At 38.7% G+C, this 21,127-nt stretch overlaps 2 protein-coding genes across 11 annotated transcripts in view; one reads left to right on the plus strand and one right to left on the minus strand.

Annotated features, from left to right (window-relative positions):
* GPATCH11 (G-patch domain containing 11) lies at positions 1-7,993 on the plus strand. Of its 4 annotated transcripts, none has more exons than XM_037405427.1 (9): positions 1-201; positions 290-516; positions 1,381-1,422; positions 1,504-1,624; positions 2,328-2,418; positions 3,588-3,692; positions 4,484-4,565; positions 4,882-4,967; positions 6,851-7,874. In XM_037405427.1, exons 1-8 carry the CDS (start codon positions 155-157, stop codon positions 4,935-4,937), a joined length of 771 nt encoding a protein of 256 aa, XP_037261324.1. In that variant the 5' UTR covers positions 1-154; the 3' UTR covers positions 4,938-4,967; positions 6,851-7,874. The 4 variants fall into 4 exon arrangements, with proteins under 4 accessions (XP_037261324.1, XP_037261326.1, XP_037261328.1 ...); XM_037405429.1 differs by having other exon boundaries at positions 6,855-7,874; XM_037405431.1 differs by having other exon boundaries at positions 2-201; positions 7,764-7,993.
* The window catches only part of EIF2AK2 (eukaryotic translation initiation factor 2 alpha kinase 2), a 22,000-nt gene continuing 7,498 nt past the window's right edge, over positions 6,626-21,127 (minus strand). For 5 of the 7 annotated variants that reach the window (XM_037405420.1, XM_037405421.1, XM_037405419.1 and 2 more), the window contains 12 exons: positions 20,310-20,436; positions 18,598-18,680; positions 17,554-17,644; positions 17,067-17,101; positions 16,765-16,899; positions 16,202-16,321; positions 14,410-14,517; positions 12,587-12,776; positions 10,341-10,466; positions 9,813-9,908; positions 8,182-8,244; positions 6,626-8,105 (listed from right to left, as the gene is read on the minus strand). In XM_037405420.1, coding sequence (XP_037261317.1) covers positions 7,986-8,105; positions 8,182-8,244; positions 9,813-9,908; positions 10,341-10,466; positions 12,587-12,776; positions 14,410-14,517; positions 16,202-16,321; positions 16,765-16,899; positions 17,067-17,101; positions 17,554-17,644; positions 18,598-18,680; positions 20,310-20,436 — 1,294 coding nt within the window. In that variant the 3' untranslated portion in view covers positions 6,626-7,985. The remainder of the gene's footprint in view (positions 8,106-8,181; positions 8,245-9,812; positions 9,909-10,340; positions 10,467-12,586; positions 12,777-14,409; positions 14,518-16,201; positions 16,322-16,764; positions 16,900-17,066; positions 17,102-17,553; positions 17,645-18,597; positions 18,681-20,309; positions 20,437-21,127) is intronic. The other 2 variants (XM_037405425.1, XM_037405424.1) reach the window with 2 other exon arrangements.

A 21,127-nucleotide genomic window follows, 5' to 3' on the forward strand; every position in this document is an offset into this window, starting at 1 on the left:
GGAAGCGGGACGGGGCGGCCTGGCCCGGCCCCGCGTGTCCGTCCCGCAGCCCCGCCGCGCGGCCTTTCCCCTCTGAAAGCGGGTTCCGCAGCTCGGGTAGCGTGCGGAGAAATAACATCGGTGATAACGCGTATTGGCGGTGTTTATAGGAAACATGGAGGAAGATGAAGAGGAAGACTACATGTCTGATTTATTTATTAAGTAAGTAGGCGGCGCCTTTTTTCTCTCTGAAGCGATTGTAACCGCGCGGAGCCCCCGCCCGCTGACGGGCTGCCCCGCTACCTTACAGGCAGGACGTGCGGCCGGGCCTGCCCATGGTGAGGCGGGTGAGGGAGGCTATGCAGAAAGAAGAAAAACAAAAAGAAGCCAACGAGAGGAACAGACAGAAGAGCGTAAAAGAAGAAGAAAAAGAGAGACGCGATTTGGTGTTGAAAAGTGCATTGGGTACTGAGAACAAAGGCTTCGCGTTGCTCCAGAAGATGGGCTACAAGAGCGGCCAGGCCCTTGGCAAAAGCGGTAAGCTTGTCACTGCAAGTGCATGCCTGGCTTTCTATTTTACAGACTCTGGCTGCCACTTCATTTGGAGACAGGGTCAATAAGTGCCTTTCCAAGAGCTCTGGCATTGCTGAACTGTGAATGTGTTGTGGCGGAACAAAAGATGAGAGCAAATCTCTAAAAACTGAAATAAAAATGCTACGGACTATCAAGAGATGTGAGGGAAGCAGCAGTACTTGCTGCTCAGTAAATGTTCTTCTACACGTGCATGCCTACAGGAATTGCACTAAGGGTGTTTTGATGGTCTCGTAAAGCTAATAGCATTCCAAAAAAGTCAGCCCCTTTCTTCGGGTTTATAGTTGGATTAAGAAGTGGTGCACACTGGCCTACCTTTATGAAGTCTTAATAAATGGAGTAAAATCAGTAAAACAAAGCATCAGTAACTGCAGTGCCAGTTCAGCCTCTCGCAGATAATCGGCAAATGAACTGGCCAAGAGAGATTCTTTTGATTCTTCATCTTTGTCAAGTTGTGAGATTCTAGAATGACAAGTGCTCCAGAAGGCTGTAACAAAGCAGTCTTTATCACAGGTAGGCTATACCTGTCAAGTCAACACATTTTTGTTTCAGTTGGGTAGCATCCTGAAAATAGTATATAGCAACCCAGCAGACAAGCCAAAAAAAAAAAGAGGGAGTTCCAGTTCAGCTGGGTCATTTGTAATGTACTAAATGGACATTGATTTAGGGTTTTTTGACTTCTGAGCAATAAAATCACAAGAAAATGTCTGTATTTAATGGCAAAAGCAGCTTGCCTACTTGATTACACTGCAGAAATCATAGTTTGAGAAGGACCTGGCTTCTTAAATTGGCCTGTTTTTTCCCCCACAGGAGAAGGCATTGTTGAACCTATTCCTTTGAACATAAAAACAGGTTTGTTATACTTCCTAATTTACTTAGTTTGGGGTATCAGAGCTTCTCAACTGCTTACATTCATCTTTTGAACTTACATAGGCAGAAGCGGGCTTGGTCACGAGGAATTAAAAAAGCGAAAAGCTGAAGAAAAACTGGAAAACTATAGGCAAAAGCTTCATATGAAAAAACAAGCAAATGAACAAGCTGCAGATCAGTTCAGGTAAAATGATGTTACTGATATTCCAACCAGTGTCTAAACTACTATTCTTTTTATGCTTCAAGTTTGGTTATTCTTTTGAATGAGAGGTAAGAGTTGAAATACAGAGTAATTGTTTCTCAGTTCTAAAGCAAAAGTAGATAAACACTGTAATGCTAAAGGTGTGTGCTGCATCATTTATTTTTGTTCATGTTAATAATGCAAATAATATACATACTAACTTTTTACAAGTCATTTGCAGCTGTTTAAATCTGAGAACCATGTCATCTTTTTTAATATAAAATCCACAGATAATCCTGAGCGATGTTGCTACAGTTGTAAAAATCAGGGTAAACGTGTTTACATTTTGTTGTTTATATTGTCTCCTTATTTGCTTGTTACACGTGGAGATAGAAAGCCTAGGGAAGACTATCTTTTACAGATGTTTAGTGAACCACTTTTGTATGTCTTATGAAAATCTGATGAAGAAAGTGTCCAGTGTAGTGTGATCAAAAAACCACTGTCTTGAAGGTATAATTCCCAAGAAACACGTGTGCTCCCACAGAAACAGATGTCAGAAGAACTTCTTAACTTCAACATTGTCCTGGTCTGGAAGAATTAGTAGGGCTAGAATCTTAGATGTTCTATTTCAGAAAAACTTATTGACTATAATGCATCTCACTGTTCATCTACCTGCTTATTTTAGCTATCTACTTTTTCTTAACAGAATAAGATTCAAAACGAAACAAGAAGAACGTAAGATGGAAGGGGACCTCCGAAGAAGCCAGAGGGCCTGCCAGCAATTAGATATGCAAAAAGTGAGACACATTTTTGGGGGTTAGAAGGAAGGTTTAGGTTGGAGATACAGGGTACAAACAAAGTAGTCATTCAATTCTTGGAAGTTCTCAAAAATTGTGGGATAACTGGCCTGAGGTCTTGATGTTTGGCAACACTTCAGTCCTCTTAAAATATTTCAAAGTGTATGTTTGCACCATTAGGATATTTGAAGGTGTACACCTACCTCATAGTAGCTTACGTGAGGACCGGTGTTCATTTGCATCACCAGAGCTCACCTGGTTTTGCTCCTGCATTTTTGTGGTTACTTTTGAGCTGTTCGCATATCTTTCAGTAACCGACGTCACACCACCCTAACTGACGGTGCTGTTTGCCTCCAGTGAGGGAGCAACATTATCACAGAATGGTTGATGTTGGATAGGGCTCTGGAGGTCATCTTGTCCAAGCCTCCTGCTTAAGCAGGGTCACCCACAGCAGGTTGTCCAGGACCATGTCCAGACAGCTCTTGAGTATCTCCAAGGATAGGGATCATCATGGAGGGAATCAGCAGATTCACCAAAGAAGCATTTAAACAAAAAAACAAACCCAAAATGAGGTACCTTCCACCTGCAAGGAGTAACATGGGTAAAAGCAGTGAACTACTGTAATTTTTGCCACTTGAAAACTTCAAGTGTATTTCTTTTCTCTGTTAGCCTGTTGGAGGTTAATACTGCCCCACAAGTTCTGCTAAGATTGTTTGATACTCTTTAATCTGCTTCATAGGAAGTTGGCTGAATTAATTCAGATCTCTGTGTTGATTCTTCTTCCTTTAACTTCACTTGAAGGGGATTAGGAGGCGCTGTGTGATCTCTTGACTGAATAACTGGGGGCAGCATGACTTCAGCTGATAAAAAAGCCTATCTGATCACAGCCTTGGTGTGAGATTATGTGGCTGTGTAGCCTTACACATACTGAATGTAGATGAAATAGAACCTTATATTAGCATGCATTTACTTGTTTTAAAAAAGTGAATAGTGCTTCTTGTGGACCACTGTACTTAGTCTCCCACTACATCTTTAGTGATTCTTGGTTATACTATGCAGGAAAGTTTTAAAACCTAACATCTCATCTATTAGAAATTGGTTTTATCAAGCATCTTACAAGAAAACCTACAATGGCAGATAATTTTCATCTAAATGCTTTATTATTTAAGGATATTGATGTTCCCAAGGAGACTTGGTATTGGCTAGAACCTGAAGAGGAAGATGACAAGGATGAGGAAGATAAGGAAGATGAATGCACAAGCTCAGATTTAAGCGTAAGCTCTGCAACTAAATTACTGCTTGATTCAGAAGTAAATTTAATATTCCTCTTAAAAGTATGTATACATATACACATAAAGGATATATGTATACATGTCACTGTCTAAGCTGTAGTGAATGGCCTCTATGCAATCTTAGACAGTGATTTTTATAGCAGTTATGTGATAAAATATAAAACATTAAGCCACTGATTTATTGCTTCTCTGTTTTGAAGCTGATCTTTGGAAAAAGTAGCCTAGAAATTAATTCTAAACATTTTGTGTCTTAGCCAAGACATGCAAGATCACATATTTGATCAAAGTAATTTGCTTTTGAGTTTTAATTTTTGGTGCCTCATCTCATGTATTGGACTCATTTTTTTGAATTGCTGAGTAATTTCTGAAACCGCTTCACAGATTATCTTGAGATGGGACACTGGAAATTCACTTTTTTTTGAGAACTAATTATACAGCTGTTGTTAGCTTTATGGATTTGATTTGCATAGATTAGGTCTGAACAACTTCACAAAAAAAATCATATACTTGAAATAAGGTAGCTGGGTCATATTTTTAGCACTCTTTTTCAGTGCAGGTTTATTAGCTGAAAAGAAGGATGAGCAAGCAACAGCCATTAACTTTCTGGAGATCGTGAATTCCTGTGCCATTTGGGAAACTTCATGCCTTACTGAGTATTGTGTAGCTTTTACGTAGCAAAAGGTTAAACAATGTATTTTAGCAAAGCTAGTAGCTCTAGAAGGGTTTTGTGTCACATGAGCCCCAGATCTTTGCATACCTGTACATATCTCTAGGTATCAGAAAAGCTACGCATCCTGACTGCCTATCTGAGAGAAGAGCACTTTTATTGCATTTGGTGTGGAACAACCTATGAAGGTGAGAGCAAAGCTGTCTTCTAAGTGTTGTACTTATGCAGCTAGACTTAAATAGTACAATATATCCTTTGTTTCTCTTACTGCAGTCTTTTAAATCTACATAGCAAATTTTCCTTCCAGGCTGCTGGGTTTTGCACAATACCCAAAGAGGGTAGAATTTGCGTTCACTGTTCTAAAACAAAGCTTGGAATTAATAACTTGCAAATCTTCTTGAATTCTATGTGACCTCCTTTACATGGATTCTTCCGATAATTCTAGCAACATTTTTTCCCTCCTGTGAGCTGGTATTACTCGCTTTTTCTCTGCTTATCCTGTAGATTCTGAAGATTTATCGTCAAACTGCCCTGGAGACAGTGCTGCAGATCACGACTAAAGCCTTTCTGAAGGAAGGAGTCCTAGATAAGTATGTGTAGTTCATAGTATCTTTTAGAAGGTTTGGAGCTGTGCCCTACTGAAGAATTCACACCAAAGTATGCAGAAGAATAGTAAACTCACATTTCTGAAGCATCTTACGGATTTTCTGCCTGATGCGCAATTTAATAGGAATTCAAACTTTGCCTTTATAATTGAACTACTTTAATTCAAGTTAAATTAGAGAAGCAGGTTAAGCCTTCCATCCTCTTTGGTTATGCCCTGCCCAACTGAACGAAATCAGCTGATAATAAAATTCAGGTTTGAGTAAGGGAATAAATACTGGCTAGTTACTCTGTTCTACAATGTTACACAGTTTCTTTTCATCCTTACGTAGATGACTAAACATCAGACTTTTTTACACTGATGTTATTTGAATCAATATTCTGTTGTATCTAAAGATGCATATTTTGCATAACTAAATAGTACCAGTTCATGTTGTTGGGATTTTTTAATATAGAAAATACATTTTAATAGACCTTTTATTTTTAGGGAACAATAGTTGCTACTGTAAACGGTCACTAATAGAAACGTACTGCTGAAGTATACAGATACTATGGGGGGGAAAAAAAAGTATCAAAACCTCACTATTACTTAACGGTAGGAATATTACGGTATTAGGGTGCTCCGTCCAGGAACTATAAAGGATATTCAGCCAAAGTCTGTCACAGTAATGTTCATATTGTAAAGTAGTTTTATGGGCAAAAGGGAAAAGGAAATTCAACTAGTGGTATTTTATCTGTGTCAAGATACCATTTCTCACAGATCTTGACCACTGCAAGGAAATACTAATTAGCCCAGGATAGTGCAATGCCCTATGTATCACAGCCAGGGATCATGTTAGGAAAGCCAAAGCCCTGATAAAATTAAATCCAGCCAGGGATGTCAAGGGCAACAAGAAAAGCTTCTGTAGGTACATCAGAGATAAAAGTAAGATTAGGGAAAATGTGGGCCCTATCCAGAAAGAAACAGGAAGCCTGGTTACCCAGGACACAGGAAAGGCTGAGGTACTCACGTGACTTTTTTTGCCTTGGTCTTCAGCGGCACATGCTCCAGCCACACTGCCCAAGTTGCAGAAGGCAAAGGTAGGGACTGGGAGAAGGAATAACTGCCCACTGTAGATCAGGTTCAAGACCATCTGAGGAACCTGAAGGTGCACAAGACCATGGGACCTGATGCGATGCATTGGCAGGTTGCGGGGGAGCTAGCAAATGAAGTTGTTAAGCTACTCAAATTACGGGTGTTCAGCCTGGAGAAGAGAAGGCTCTGGGAAGACCCTATAGCAGCCTTCCAGTGCCTAAAGGGGGCCCTCAGGAAAGCTGGAGAGGGACTTTGTACAAGGGCCTGTAGCGACAGGACAAGGGGGAATGGCCTTAAACTGGAAGAGGGTAGGTTTAGATTAGATATAAGGAAGAAAGTCTTTACTGTGAGGGTGGTGAGGCACCGGCACAGGTTGCCCAGAGAAGCTGCGTCTGCCCCATCCCTGGCAGCGTTCAAGGCCAGGCTGGATGGGGCTGGGAGCAGCCTGGGCTGGTGGGGGGTGTCCCTGCCCCTGGCAGGGGGTTGGACCAACAGAAACTATTCCGTGATTCTGTATTTGTAATTTATGGTGGGGGGAGGGGGAGAACACAAACAACTTCAGGCCTTACAAAAGGATGTAAAATCAGATTTTTATTTAGCAACACATGTTTGCAGCACATGAGCAATGATTTCCATAAGAATATAAAAATCACTATGCATTAATTTATATTACTCTTTTTATCCAAGCACCCACTTTACCCCATGTAACATTTCAGAAAATGCGTACAGTATTTTACTGCACATAGTGCCTATTTTTCTGCTTAGAAGTATCTGCTCATTTTTTCCTTTATGGAGTTAGGTGGGCTCCACACTAATGAACAGTTTGAGAAGATACAGCTCAAGCACAAACATCTGAAGCACCAGTGTGCCTGTTTCTTCTTCCTGCTCCCGACCACCCCACACACAATTCTTCCAGTCCAGGCAAGTCTGAACTCTTGGAAGTATATAACTAGAAAGAGTAACAAGTAAACTGCTGTTACCTTTCAGGGGGCTGAAAGTAAGGCCATCAAAAGTGTTCAGTGTGCTCATTAAATATTAGAACAATGGATTAAATCCTAGGAGTATGGGAGAGAGTTTATGGTGCACTCTCAGCACAGGATTTCAAATGGTGACTGCTGCAGACACTGGAAGAATTGTGGTGTATTAAGAGCAGCTTAAGTGTTCCTTTCAGAAAAAAACCTCCAACCCTTCAAAACCTAAGGTTTTCAAAAATCTAGAACAACTATAACTAGATTTCCTAGAAGCTGAATGTTTCACATGCAAATTCAAATGCTTACTTTAAAAGTATGTATTTTAACATACTGAAGGTGCTATGTGTTCAACAGCTGGTAAGGTTCAACAGAGGTAAGAAAGTTTACCTTAAAGAACTGAAATTAAGTGAAGAATAACCCACACCTATTCTTAATATCTCTTACACCAAAATTAGTCTTGGTAGTGGTGGGAGCAGTCTAGTAATTATTGAAAACATCACTGAACAAATCAGAAAGGTTTGAGTCACATACCAGAAGATGGCACTTCTTCTATGGAAAGCGGTAGGTAACCTCAGCTGATGATGCTTGCAGCACACATTAAGAGCATGGATACAGGGAGGGATTTGCCACAGGCCAGTTGTGCTCAACATCAACTTAATATTCTAAGAGACAAGGACTAGGTTTTGTACAATATTTTGTACAGTATAGTTCAGCTCATCCACAACCTGTGTTTCCAGGTAAAAACAGCAAGTGATCGCTTGCAGAAGTACGCTGTCCTGATCCACAGCTGAAGTGCGTGGATGGTGATGTGACCCTTCTGGCTGATGAGCTCCTCAATGGCAGGAAGGCAAAACACCAAGGAAAAGACCTGTCTTAAGTCTTGCAGTTGCTTTTGGCTTTCAGTTTGAAGAGACATCAAACTGGATTTAAACAGTCTTGAAAGCCTTTTAAAAGCGCATTTACTGAGTATGAGTTTCACGTGAGTTGGTTTTAACAGCAGATTTAAAAAACTTCAGTATTTCAGATGCAGAGTATCTTGCTGAAGCCTGTTTTGAAAGCATCTTTTTGATTATGGGTGCCTGCAGAAAGAAAGTAGTGTCAATAAATTACTTTTTTATAAGTAAATAAACTGAAGTAATTATTAAAATCTCATACCTTTGTTAGAAATTGGTTGGTGAAGCCCTCTGGAAGTTGACCTTTTCTAACATCATGCCATATCTGAAATTCATATAAGCGAACAGTTGCAGTATGTTTTTATTTATTATATTTTGCATCTCACTGTGATCCATATAGTTTACGGAAGTAATCAAAATACAATCTACAAAAAAGCCAAGACTTCAAAAAAGAAAGTAACTGTAAATAGTTTGAAAGTTTTTTCTATTTAGTCGTACTGTGTTTTGGGTTTATGTTTTTCATCAACTGTTGTCCCTTTTTAAGCTTAAAAGCTTCACACTCTGTGCTTGTTTCAGCAATCCTCTCTCTCTATTTGAGAACCATTACCCTTCTCTCCCTAATTTAAAAGTAGTGGGTTTATATCCTCATACCCCATTAAAATAAAAAAATGCAAGATTATTGAATTTCCTACTTGGGATGCTACTCTTTGCAAGCCAAGCAGGTATGCTCCCTCCCTTTTACCTTGTTCTGTGCCACACGCTTATTTCTGTGTCACAACACACTACATGGAGTTCAAAGCAACTACCATACAGAGGATTTCTAATTGTATGCTTCAGAAACCCTTACTGGGTAACAACTAAGACCATCCTAGGACTTTCCATGCATATGACTTCCCCACCTGCCTACAGACACAAGATTTTTATACTTTAAGGAAACAAAACTCAATAATTCATCCTGCCCTTGTGACTGTAAACGCTGTGGACACATTTGCACAGTTGGCTGTCAGCAGGAACAAGACAGCTTAACAAATACTACAGCGTAGCTCAAGAGAAGTCTGCAGGTCCCTTGATGATGAAAAAAGATCCTGAACCAATTTGTACTAGGTATAACTCACTCAAACTGCAAACCTGCCAGTCAGGCAGACACATTGTTACGGTTTTCTCACCTTGGCAGAAGGCCCACGCTAACTGTTCAAGAGCTTCTGGGTCCAGCAGTGTACCTTAGCTTACAATTACTTTGAACAAGGTACTGGGCAGCTACCTCGCTGTCCTACAAATACATAGGTTTGAGCATACAAGTTGCACTAATAATGTACAAAGTACCAAGAAAAAGCAAGAGACACATAAAAGATCTTCAAAAGAAATTTAGGTAACACTCATTTTCTTTTTGAAGTAACATCTTTTTCAATTAAAGCTACATATTCTAAATCACACTTGTTTTCAGTTTGGGAAACTGTGGGTGGTTTGCCTTGACAGAAACTTTGTTCTTGGGCCACCGTGCGGTGAAGATGGGAGCATGGCAGAGACAAAACTCTCACATTCTAAAATGAGAAAAATATTCCCTTCAAATACTCTGATGAAACAAAAAGATTTATCAGAAACCTTTGATCTTTTTTGCTAGACATTATTCTTTAGCATGCTCAGGCTTTAATGTCAGTAGGACATAAGTGAAATAAACCCAGTAATACTTCTTTTCTTCAGTTGCTACATTTCAACCAAGCTGTGATGACTTACCAGCCTTTCAGAAACGAATCAAATGGAAAATGTAGATAGAGGCAGTACTCTAGATACACAGATTCCTTCTAGCACACAGTCAGCATGCAATACCAGCAGCAAGGCAAAACAATGACAGACTTTTTTTTTTACCTTTTTTTTTTTTTAAAGATTACATACCTTAGTTTTCTCATGGCAACTGTACGCTGCGAGAATTTCAAACCAAATTAATCCCAGTGCATAAATATCTACTTCCTTTCCATAGCTGTCCCCAAACTACAAAGATTAGAAAAACACAGGTGTGAAATCCAACTGGACATCCTTAAAGCAAAATTATTATGTCACATTAAACACACTGAAATTAAGACTTCTACAGACCTATACCGATAATGCATGCCAGTATCTCTGTCACAAATAATAAACCAAAGGACTCTAATGCCACACTTAACAGAGGTCCTGAATTCAAACTGAAATACATGGCTGGCAGCCTGGCTTTGCAAGAGCATTCCTTACAGCATGCAGTGTCGGACCCTGCGGGCTAGCACAGCAAGATAAAACCAACCACACTTGCAGAGAGCTTTCTCTACAACATAGTTACCCACTTACACACTCATACCAGGGAACTTTAGGCAACTGGGTTTAGTGCCGAGATTAGGATTGAGAACATTCAGTGCTGAGTTTATAATGCCAATCTAGCAGGATAATTACCTGTTCTGGTGCCATATATGATTTTGTTCCTCTGTTCTCAGTCAGAGTCTCATTTGCCGCAGAAGTCACAAGACCGAAGTCACCTATTTTTATTTTATCTTCACGTGATATGAATAGATTCTGAGGCTATACATATATATTTAAAAAAAAAAACAAACACCAAATGACCAAGGTTTCTTGTCAAGCATAATCAGCCACATGTGTTCCCCATAAAGTTTTATAATTATTCACAAAAATTAGCATTAAGAAACTGATGGGGTGGGAAACAGAAAAAAGCGCAACTGATTTTTAAAAACAAACTACATTCAAAGTAGTATACGCCACAGTAACTGCAACTTCTTTTTCCCAACCAGTTTAGCCATAACAGTATCATGCTCCAGTGCTCTTCAAATACATCGTGCATGTAACATTTCATATCCAGAAGTGGGTTTTAGTCTTCAGTCCTAGCCCTGGGATTTGATATACATGGGCAAAGCATTTAGGCTCACATGGAATTTCACTCAAATCATAGTTTCTCCCAGGCACAGCAGGATTAGCTGTGCTAAGTCAACTGCAGGATTAAGGCTTAATACAGGCACCCCATCTTTTAAGTTTTCATTGAACTTCCCATTTTTAAACTGGACAAAGTCATAAGCAACTAAAAATAGAATTATACGTATTTGGATGAAGTTCCCCAAAGAAGACAAACTACATTTTTGAACATTACCGAAACAAAACCAAATAGCCTTATGCTATTGTTTGTGCAAAGAAGCTCCAGTGGTCTGTGAGGCCAGGAGAGACTGAATATTTAACAGGAAGACCTCTGTGTCAGGAATGCCCCGTCCAGTTCTTCTGTTGAAGTTCAACCGCGTCCACGCAGATTTAATACAGCACCTATACCTGGCTACGCTATGTGAAGGCTCTTCATGCCAGGCACAAGTGGGACTCATCTCAGCTTGAACCTAACCTGCAGCTTTGATTCTGGGCCACGGAGATCTCGGCTGGCCAAGCATCTAAATAGACAGCAAGTCGAAGTGAGAAGGAAAGCTCCCACATTCAAATGCAGGCAGACAAGTTAACAGGGCTTGGAAGTAGGCTGCAGCCAGATGCCACGGGTAAGGGACTGGGGCAGCAGAATCACAGGAACAGCGAAAAGCAGAGACTGAGCTGAGATGGAAATAAAGAGGGACTGAAGGAGCAAGAAAATACAAAGCACAGAGAGTAGGAAGAGCTAAGAATTGAGGGCTGAGAAGGCACTTCCTGGGCCTCTTTTTCCCAGGCACCTAGAGAAAATGGTGTCCCTTTGTGGTTCATTCCAGTTACTGTAGCAATAAGCCTGCTAGAAAAGCTGTGGAAGATACAAAGACTCTACCAGCGGGCAGCGACCATGAACCAGAACTACACTGGGAATGGAAAATGCTAAGATTTCTACCTGTGGCTCAAGAAGTCCATAAACTTTAGGCTACTGGAAGTTTTGAGAAGAAGGGAATATGCATTAAGGACATATCACTGTGTCACCTCTCAGCTCTAATACTCTCTAGGTGTCTGGAATTAGCCGCTATATGAAAAGAACAGCATCCTAGATCTGCATTTAATGTCACCCACTACAGCCGTTCTTAGGAACGCCACGGCATGATGACTTTTTCCCAAAGCAAGTGATTTAAAATGCTGTAAGCAACATTATAGCTGGCATATGAAGCCCTGAAGGCTTGAAACTTTGTCCTTTTTAATCTTTATATTGAAATAAAATCTTACAATTGTGCACTTGTAGAGATTGAAATTCTACCCAAAAAAGTAGCATTCAAATATTTGTACGCGTACGTGGTATAAGAGCAAGTAGAATATGTTGTTATCAAATACAGCATATATTAGGATAAACTATCCCTTTACAATATGGCAAAAGCAAACTTCCTAGACTCAACTTATCACTTTCTTCTAATTATTTTATGAGGTAAAGTTAGTATTTCTTTTTCTAATAGGTAGTCTTGTGACCCAGTAACACATAGTACACTGAAAATGCCTGTTAACTGATGGCTACTGATTTTTTGTACTACTGCATTCTGAGATCCTCCAGTTTACCTTCCAACTTTTATCCTAAAGTTGGAAGTTCAGCCAGTTGCTGAAAAATAATTAATCACTAGCAATATCAGAAAAGGCATGCTACTAGGGTACATAATAGACTAAACAAAGACTAGAATGATTTTACATTTTTTGAAATATCCATAAGTACTACTTATCTGATTTTTTTTATTACCTATCCTACTCACCTTGAGGTCTCGATGAATTAACCCTTCAGAATGAATATATTTCACTCCTTCCAGTATTTGTAAAAATTTGTTTTGTGCCATCTCATGATACTTTCGGTCTTGTCTATTCTTTTCAATCCAGTTGTCCAGTGTCCCTTGTTCACAGAATTCCATTTGAATGAAAAGACAGAGAACTTCATCTGACTTCTGCCTGCAAAACAAAACCACATACCATACTGAAAATGGCAAGATACAATTCCTCACAAGCCACGCATGATTCTCAAATTCCTCTTCTTTAAAAAAAACCCAAACTTTCTGTTAATTAATTATTATTAATTTTGGAGTTCCACCAAAAAAAGTCTGCAAGTCCCTTGATTTTGAAAAAAGATCCTAGACCAATTTGTACTTGATATAAATAAATTAAACTGCAAACCAAAGAATCCCTGCTCAGTTGCTACATACCCCTGGAATATTCCTAATGTTTTGTTTGTTTCCTTGATCACATTGAAAGTTTCCTAAGTGCCCAAATTCCACTCCCTTCACAGCTAAAGTTATGTCCTATACAGGAAGAAATAGCACCGTTCTTGGCTCCCATCTCGCCCTCTAGGAACTGCTGCAAGTCCCTGGCAGGTATTCTCTACTCCACTGAACAAGCACAGCATTAGGCTCCCTCTCGGACCCAGAGCGGTCACGTTCTTTCAAACTGTCCCTTCAAGAAGGTAGTGCAGTGACCATCTTTGACATCAGTCTGTGACTTAGAGAAACCCCTCTGGCAGCTGGAAATTTGGATTAAATATATTCACCCACCTGACAGCCTCACACTTTCCAGAAGAGTTCCCTCACCATCAGCCCATAGGACAGGCTGAGGCTAGAGATGGTGAGCGGAAGGACAACATGAAGAGGAGGCGGCATCCCTTTTTCCTACTTGTGCTGTACAATCTGAGTGCCCTGGAATAAAGCCACTGAAAATGCACCAAGTGGCTCAGCACTCTGCAGCCTTGAGGTCAGGGCACTAAACGGAATTCCAGGCTGGGACCTCAGCTTTGAGGACTTTTTTTTCTGTCTTTTACCCAATAACCGTACAATATAAAGTGCATAAGTGATATTGAGACTCCAACATATTAATGGTTGGGTTTTGACATGAGACTTTTTTACCCCATTTTATTCCTCATTTACTGAGCACACTGGACAGAAACCATGCCAATCATAATTTTGAATCCATTAATATTTTATGGCTCTGTGTAAGTGTGGCAACCCATTTGAAGGGTATGAGTTTACAGTTAGTGAAAAAAGCTTACCACAGAAGCTTTGAAAAGTTAATAATCTAAAAGCCTTAGTGTTGAAAGACTACCTCTAAATTAAAAAGCATTTTATTTTGTATTTCTGTTATCAACAACCAAAACTGTTTCAGGCATCAGACAGTTAAATTTGAGAGCTACTGGCTCACCAGTACTTATTAAATAAAAGGATAAAAAGGAAACTTCCAGTCACAAATGTGGCAGTCAGCTGCCAGATGATTTTTTCATTTCTGCTGCTAATTCTAGCCCAAATTCTGAGTTCTATGTTCTTACACTCCTGTATAGATTCAGCAAGTTCTGTACATTGAGAGAGAGAAGATAAAATTACATAGTGTACCTTATTCATCAAGGAAAAGATATAAATATACTTAATTATATACGACCTGCTGCTGAGAAGTACTGTGCCTTTTTTCTTAACATTAAATATGTAAGTATGTGCATTTATATTTGTATAATGACTTATAACCAATCATCAGCCTTTCTTTTTACAATACAAAGTTAATTATGGCAAACATGTTTGAGTGCAAACTACTATCTTGTAGTTACCTTGAGTCTGGATAAGTTACATGGTCAAACCCTTTCCAGCTACAATAATACCGCACTATGTTCTCGTGGTCAAGTCTTGCAAGTTCTTTTACTTCACGCTTTACATTCCTGTTTGGGGGCGGGGGGAAGAAAACACAAAACAAATGGCATTTTCCTATAAAAATGTAATACTAAATTAAATAAAAGTCATGGTATCAAGTAGCAATATCACACGGTTTATATTAATTTAGAAAAAGAATATAATATTCTCCTTCACACAAGTTCAAAACTGAGTTACAAATTCTGTAGGGTTTCTTTCATCTATGTGCTCAATTACTGTAAGCGCAAAAATATTTCAGCCATATTTTAAATGAAAGCCCCGCTCAAAAAAAGCCAAAAAAACCAGATAGTTGCAATACATAATTATATTAAGGTTGGTCAGGCATCATTTCCCCTTGATGAATCCGTGTTGACTGCTCCTGATAACCCTCTTTTCCTCCACATGCTTAGAGATGACCTCCAGGATGTCATCCGACATTCCATCACCTTTCCAGGGATGGAGGTGAGGCTGACGAGCCTGTGGTTTCCTGGGTCCTCCTTCTTGCCCTTTTTCAAGACTGGAGTGACATTGTCTTTCCTCCAGTCCTCAGGCACCTCTTCTGTTCTCCATGACCTTTCAAAGATGATGGAGAGTGGCTTGGCAATAACATCTGCCAGCTGCCTCAGCACCCAGGGGTGCCTCCCATTGGGGCCCGTGGATTTGTTCATGTTAAGTTTGCCTAAATGATCTTCAACCTGATTCTCCTCATCCAAAGGGAAATCTTCCTTTCTCCAGACCTCCCCTCTTGCCTCCAGGGTCTAGGATACGTGAGGGCCAGCCTTGGCAGTGAAGACTGAAGCAAAGGTGGCATTCAGTAACTTTGCCTTCCCTGTGTCCTTTGTCACTAGGGCACCACCCTCATTCAGCAGTGGGCCCACATTTTCCCCAGTCATCCTTTTCCTGCTGGTGTACTTGAAGAAGTCCTTCTTGTTGTCCTTGACATCCCTCACCAGGTTTAATTCCAAATGGACCTTAGCCTTCCTCGTCACATCCCTGCACGTTCTGACAAAGTACCTATATTCCTCAAGTAGCCTGTCCCTTTTTACCGCATTCTGTAAAACGTTCCATTTGAGTTTTCCCAGAAGCTCCCTGCTCATCCATGCACATCTCCTGCCCCCTTTCCTTGATTTCCTGCTCACAGGGATGCACCAGTCTTGAGCTTGGAAGAAGCGATGCTTGAATATTAGCCAGCTCTCTTGGATCGCCCTACCATCTAGAGCCCTAACCTATGGGTGATATATAAAGCTTTCTCCAATTACAAACCACAAAATGTATTACTTTCATTTTTCTCTATTTTCCCTAATTATAGTCTAATTATGCATTACTGATATGTAAATTTCCACTGTCAATTAACCTGTCAAAAGTAATAGTACTGCTTCCGATTTTTTATTATTGGCAAGTTTTCTTCAGACACATTTTGCAATATGAATAACTAGAGCATTAGTGTGTTCAGGAAAAGTAGAACTCACTTAAACAAATCTACTTTTTTACAGCTGCATTTAAAATTATTCCAGTGCATGCAAAAATTAACAAAGTTGCATGCCATTTTCAGCTTCATTTGGAAACAAAGAAAACAGTTCACCAGAAAGAAGGGACAATTAATAGTGAAAACTGCTTAAATGCTCCTAGTATTATTAGAGACAAAACAAAGTACTGAAATCTTGACAAAGGTTGTCCTAAAATAGGAACCAGAAGTAAACATACAGTACTTACTTTGTGAAGTGAACTCGTTTGACTGCATAGGTTCTCTCATCAAGCTTTGCTGTTGCTTTGAAAACATTCCCAAAACCGCCTTCACCAATACATTCTATATTTGTAAAGGTCTCAAGAAGTCTTAAAAAAAAAAAAAAAAAAATCATAAAACTTCAGTATACTTAACACTAAATTTACAAGATATATGAATGATATTGACAGTTCTAATACATCTGCTAAAATATCATTCTGCAGGAATCACCCAGCACCTATACCACCCAAATCATAGTCTGGAAGATTAGAAAACCAAGGGAAACACAGCCTTGAAAGCATGTAGCGCCATCTCACACCTTCACACAAATGACTTTCAGTTGTAAACATTAAATACCATTGCATGTCAGTTGCTATACTATATTTGAAATTTCCAGAAAAAGAAAAACTAGTATCTCAAATACCAATTTTCTTTGGAAGTTATTTTAACAGCAGTACTTTCCTACATTTTATTGTAAATAAGAAAACAAATCTAGACCACTGCATATTGTAATTGCCGTAAAGATCTTATTAAAAAAAAAATTCCTCCTTACCTTTTATTGACAGTGTATGGACTTCCATTCTTCTCACTGGTATTTGTGTCCAAGTCTGGCACACTTTCATCTGAATCTGACATCTTTTCCTCCTCTTCCTTGTTTCTTGCATTATCAAAATTAGCTGCCAATTTTCTTTAACAAGGATAAAAGCGAAACTTATAATGAGCAGTTTTTCTAATACGTGACAAAAGAAAAGAAATGTACCTCCCAGTAGCAGCATTTCTTTGCTAGATACAGAAACACTGAAATGGTTTGCAATACAGTTTATGGGAGACAGCAACCCAGAAATAAACACATACCTTTTGGGTTTCAGGGCAGAACTTTGTGCGTGTCTCTACATGAAAAACAGAGAAAACCTAATTAAGACATTCTGGATATTTTCACTATACTTTAAAACGTGTTTAAAGTTTAAACACATTTGTTTAAAACGTGTCTGAGAACGTATCTAGGAATCATCTATAAATGCGTTCATAGCTTACGTAACCAATGTAATAAGAATGAAACCATATCTTAGCTTAAGATTTTTCACATATGCTATGTATGACATCATCATTCTTCCCACAGAAAAACAGGATCTTCATCTGCTGCCTTTCCTTGGCAGTACTGCCCCCCTGGTCAACAGTACATCAGGTGGGTCCACAGTACAGAAATAAATGAGTATTTTAACTCATTTATTAATTAACTCATTTATTAATAAGTTAACAGTAAGAAAGTACTGAATATTCTTAGGAAAAACACACATGTTTTCTAGTGATTAGTGGGTAAAGGAACAAATTGATACTATACCTGAGAACGTGAAGGGTTTTCACATACTGCCATGTTTTTCATTTTTCCTACCAACTTTGCAGATGAGTCTTCAAAGCAAATACTGCTGTTACTAAAAAATAATAGACTAGTTTTAGGTGAAAGTAACACAATCATAAACAAAATTATTGCCATAAGAAAAAATACATAGCTTTCAAAAGCAAACCGTGAAAAACCACTAACAATTGTGACTGATTTAAACTACAAAACTTTATGCTGGAAAGCTAATAAAACAGTAAATTTTGTAATACACTCCTCTATTTCTATGATATCACAATATCTAGATATCTATATGATACTTATTCTACTATATCATTTAATTAAATAGGTTAAATACAGATGTTTATTTTAAGGCAGTGCAGCCACCTCTAGCGTTGTATGTACCAGCTTACTTTACAGTCGCACAAAGAATACAAAAGAAGTGGTAGTGGCACTACAGTCAAATTAACTGCTGGCTTCAAAAGGCTTGACCTAGAGTTCCTAAACCACAAATGAAAATTTATATGCATGTTTTTTTTTTCTTCCACTAAGAAAATCTTCCCTTCAGTGGAAGTGACTATTTATGGAGAATGAAAGAGGGGGAAAAAAAAAAGGGGGGGAAAAAAAAAGTAGAAGAAGCAAGCAGAATGTGGAACAGAGGAATGTACAGAAATTTAATTATACTGAGTTTACACGAGTGTCACAATAGGAAAACAAGTGTTAAAAATGGCATGAAATAATGCTGCTGAATGAGGTAGGTTATTCTGTTGACATCACAGTAAAAATGCTTCTGAAAGAACTACTCATGGCAAAATATAAATATATCAGAAAGTTCTAAAATTATTATAAGCTAACCCATAAGGGCTCAAATTAAATTGCACAAGTAAAGCAAATGTTGCTCTGAAATCTAAAAAATATAAGCTCAAATTAAATGGCTTTATACTGGAATAAATAAACTATGACAGATTTTAATTAGAGCTAGATCACATGACCCTCTAAGATTCGTAAATACATTTTGTGATCACATTACCAGTGAACCCAACTTACCTCAAGCCAGACTGAGTTGGCACTTGAGGGGAATTACTATGTTCAGTAAATGTAGAATTGTTATTAGTTTTTTCAAATCCTCTCTGGAAAAAAAAAACAACAACAAGAATTGTTAAAAAAAATCACGTAAAAAAAATAAATCCCTCCTGCAAAAGATGCCATCCAAAGAGGGGGGAGGGAAGATGACAGGGTCTCTAAGTGGAAGTTGTTAACCACACTGAACATTCAAAACCTTGCAGATAGAGGAGTGAAACACAGGGCCCTGTCACAGTGAGCATTTTCCCACCCATACTGAGACTACGTAGACACATTTGCAAAGTTGAGTCTGGGATCTATTAAAAATCAAGATGAGTAACAATTACAGGCAAATGTTTTCATTGTTTACTGCATATGCATTTGCCTATGTGGAAAACAAGATATATGTAGGCTTTGGTATATGTAATTGGCAGAACTGAAAATCTGAGTCTGTACAAAAAGACATTCAGTGTCTTCAGTGTGAAAACTGCAGAACCTGGATTACTAAATCAGGGTCATCTAAAAAAATTAATCCTAAACACGCAGTAGAGGTTCTCCCCCCCCCCCCCCCCCCCCATTTCATAAGAGCATAAATGTAACATTAAAAGCAACACCTACAATTGTTACAAACCATAACCTGACACAAAGTGAATAAAACTCAAGAGTTTGTTTCAGTGACAGCCAAACAAAAACTTTTTTGTTTTGTTCAGGAGTACTGGGCCTTTACTACTTTTTGCTTGTTACATTTTGGTTTTTTACTCAGGCATCACTGCGAATTAATAAAAATTAAAACCTAACCAAAACAACCCACCCCAAATTTAGAATTGCCCCAGAGGTCCTGCTTCAGGTAGTAAGTTTCAGACTGTAATGAAAATGCAAAGACCCAAAAGCTCTTAACACAGGAAGATAGTAAGGAAGGATCCTAGAGCTATAACAGGCCATTAATTACACAGTTAACTTAAAAACAACAATAAAAGCAGCACTAAACAGCCAAATAATGAAAAAAGTACTTAAAAAAAAGATTTCTTTCCTCCCCCATAATGTCCTTCTTCCCTTTAAACTATACTTAATTAAGTTAGTTCATATGTACTGTTCTATGCATTTCAGAAGTGGGTTTGGATCTCTGTTAGAATTGTGATAGCTTTTTTACACATATGGAAATAAAACTGCCAACATGAAGATTACAGCTTTGCTCTCCAGAGGATGGTGTTAGCAATTGCTTTGCTAGACTCTGCCTTGGAAGACTACAGAAGGCAAGTCCTGTTGATTCTCACTCCTGCTTTTGCCTTTCTCACATTTCACAATAAATCTTTGATCCAACAGAAGGCAGCAAGAGATTTATGTTCATAGCCAGTCAGCTCAACAACACTTCATGTGGGACACAATCAGTATATTAAGAGTATTCAGGATTCAGTAATTTTTAATATATGCGCATCCTTGAATGACAATGTATCGGTCCATATTCTGAAATACACAGAAATATCAACTATGATATTTTTTTAAATCCTGTATTTAAATATAAAACCACAAAAATTTTACCAACAGAATCCTGTAGCCCAACCAACCCACCAAAATATGGATTCTTTCCCTCTTAAGTGGAATCCATGGAATGTGTTTTAAATACAATGAAGAAACCTATTCAAAGATTGAAGATACAAGAATTAAACTTATGTCTTAAGGCTAAATATAGCACATACTATATGAATGCCTTGCTTATCGAGCTCCTCAATCGCTTGCTTTGCAGCAGCTTGTTTTGCAGCAGCTAGAGAAGTTCCAGTGCCACTTCCATACACAAAACCACTAACTGTACAGCTACAGAAAAATCTGTAAAATACAACAAGGAGTAAAGTCTTACATCACAAATGACAAGTCATAATTTAATGATTTTAAACACTTCAGTCAACTGACATTACAGAATAGAAATCTGAAATACACATTTTCAGGACAGTATTTCCAATATACATTTTTATCAAATTAATAGTGGTAGATAAGTAGTTTGACATGCCTTCAAGACAATCAATTTTCAGAGAGTGAATATTTAGCCCTTTTCTAAGGTTGAACTCCTTAAAGCCATTATATCATATGCACCCACAATCACAAATTAGCTGCAGTCTAGGTTTTAAAAGAGCTGGTTTTGCAGGAGAAGAGAGGAGCAGTTTTCCAGCAGATACTGTCAGGAGAGTTAAAATACCTAGCTATTCTTTATTATCCCTCAGCTCTCAACTGGAACATTTCTACAACTCACTGGCTGCGATACATACAGGAGACACAAACAGGCTCTCCTTGGTGCTTGGTTCCTAGGAGTCTCCAAAATACATGCAGAGAGGTCCACAAAGGGGCCAGAGCTGCAACTGAGCTAACTGACAGTTTGTCAAACCGTAACTACCATTTTATCATCACTCCATCCATCTCTTCTCCCAGCTAAACAAACTCAGCCCTCTTAGCCTCTCCTCCTATGCTGTACCCACCAACTCCATAACCACCTCAATGGCCCTCCACTGGATTCTCTCCAGAC

The sequence above is a fragment of the Falco rusticolus genome, chromosome 12 (genome assembly GCF_015220075.1).
Source record: "Falco rusticolus isolate bFalRus1 chromosome 12, bFalRus1.pri, whole genome shotgun sequence".
Classification (NCBI taxonomy): Eukaryota; Metazoa; Chordata; class Aves; order Falconiformes; family Falconidae; genus Falco; species Falco rusticolus.

Excerpts from the sequence above, each read along its gene's own strand:
- GPATCH11 (XM_037405427.1), top strand. The coding sequence starts at position 155 with ATGGAGGAAGATGAAGAGGAAGACTACATGTCTGATTTATTTATTAA. Across the intron at positions 2,419-3,587 it reads AGCAATTAGATATGCAAAAA|GATATTGATGTTCCCAAGGA; the intron begins GTGAGACACATT and ends TTATTATTTAAG. Across the intron at positions 3,693-4,483 it reads GCACAAGCTCAGATTTAAGC|GTATCAGAAAAGCTACGCAT; the intron begins GTAAGCTCTGCA and ends ACATATCTCTAG.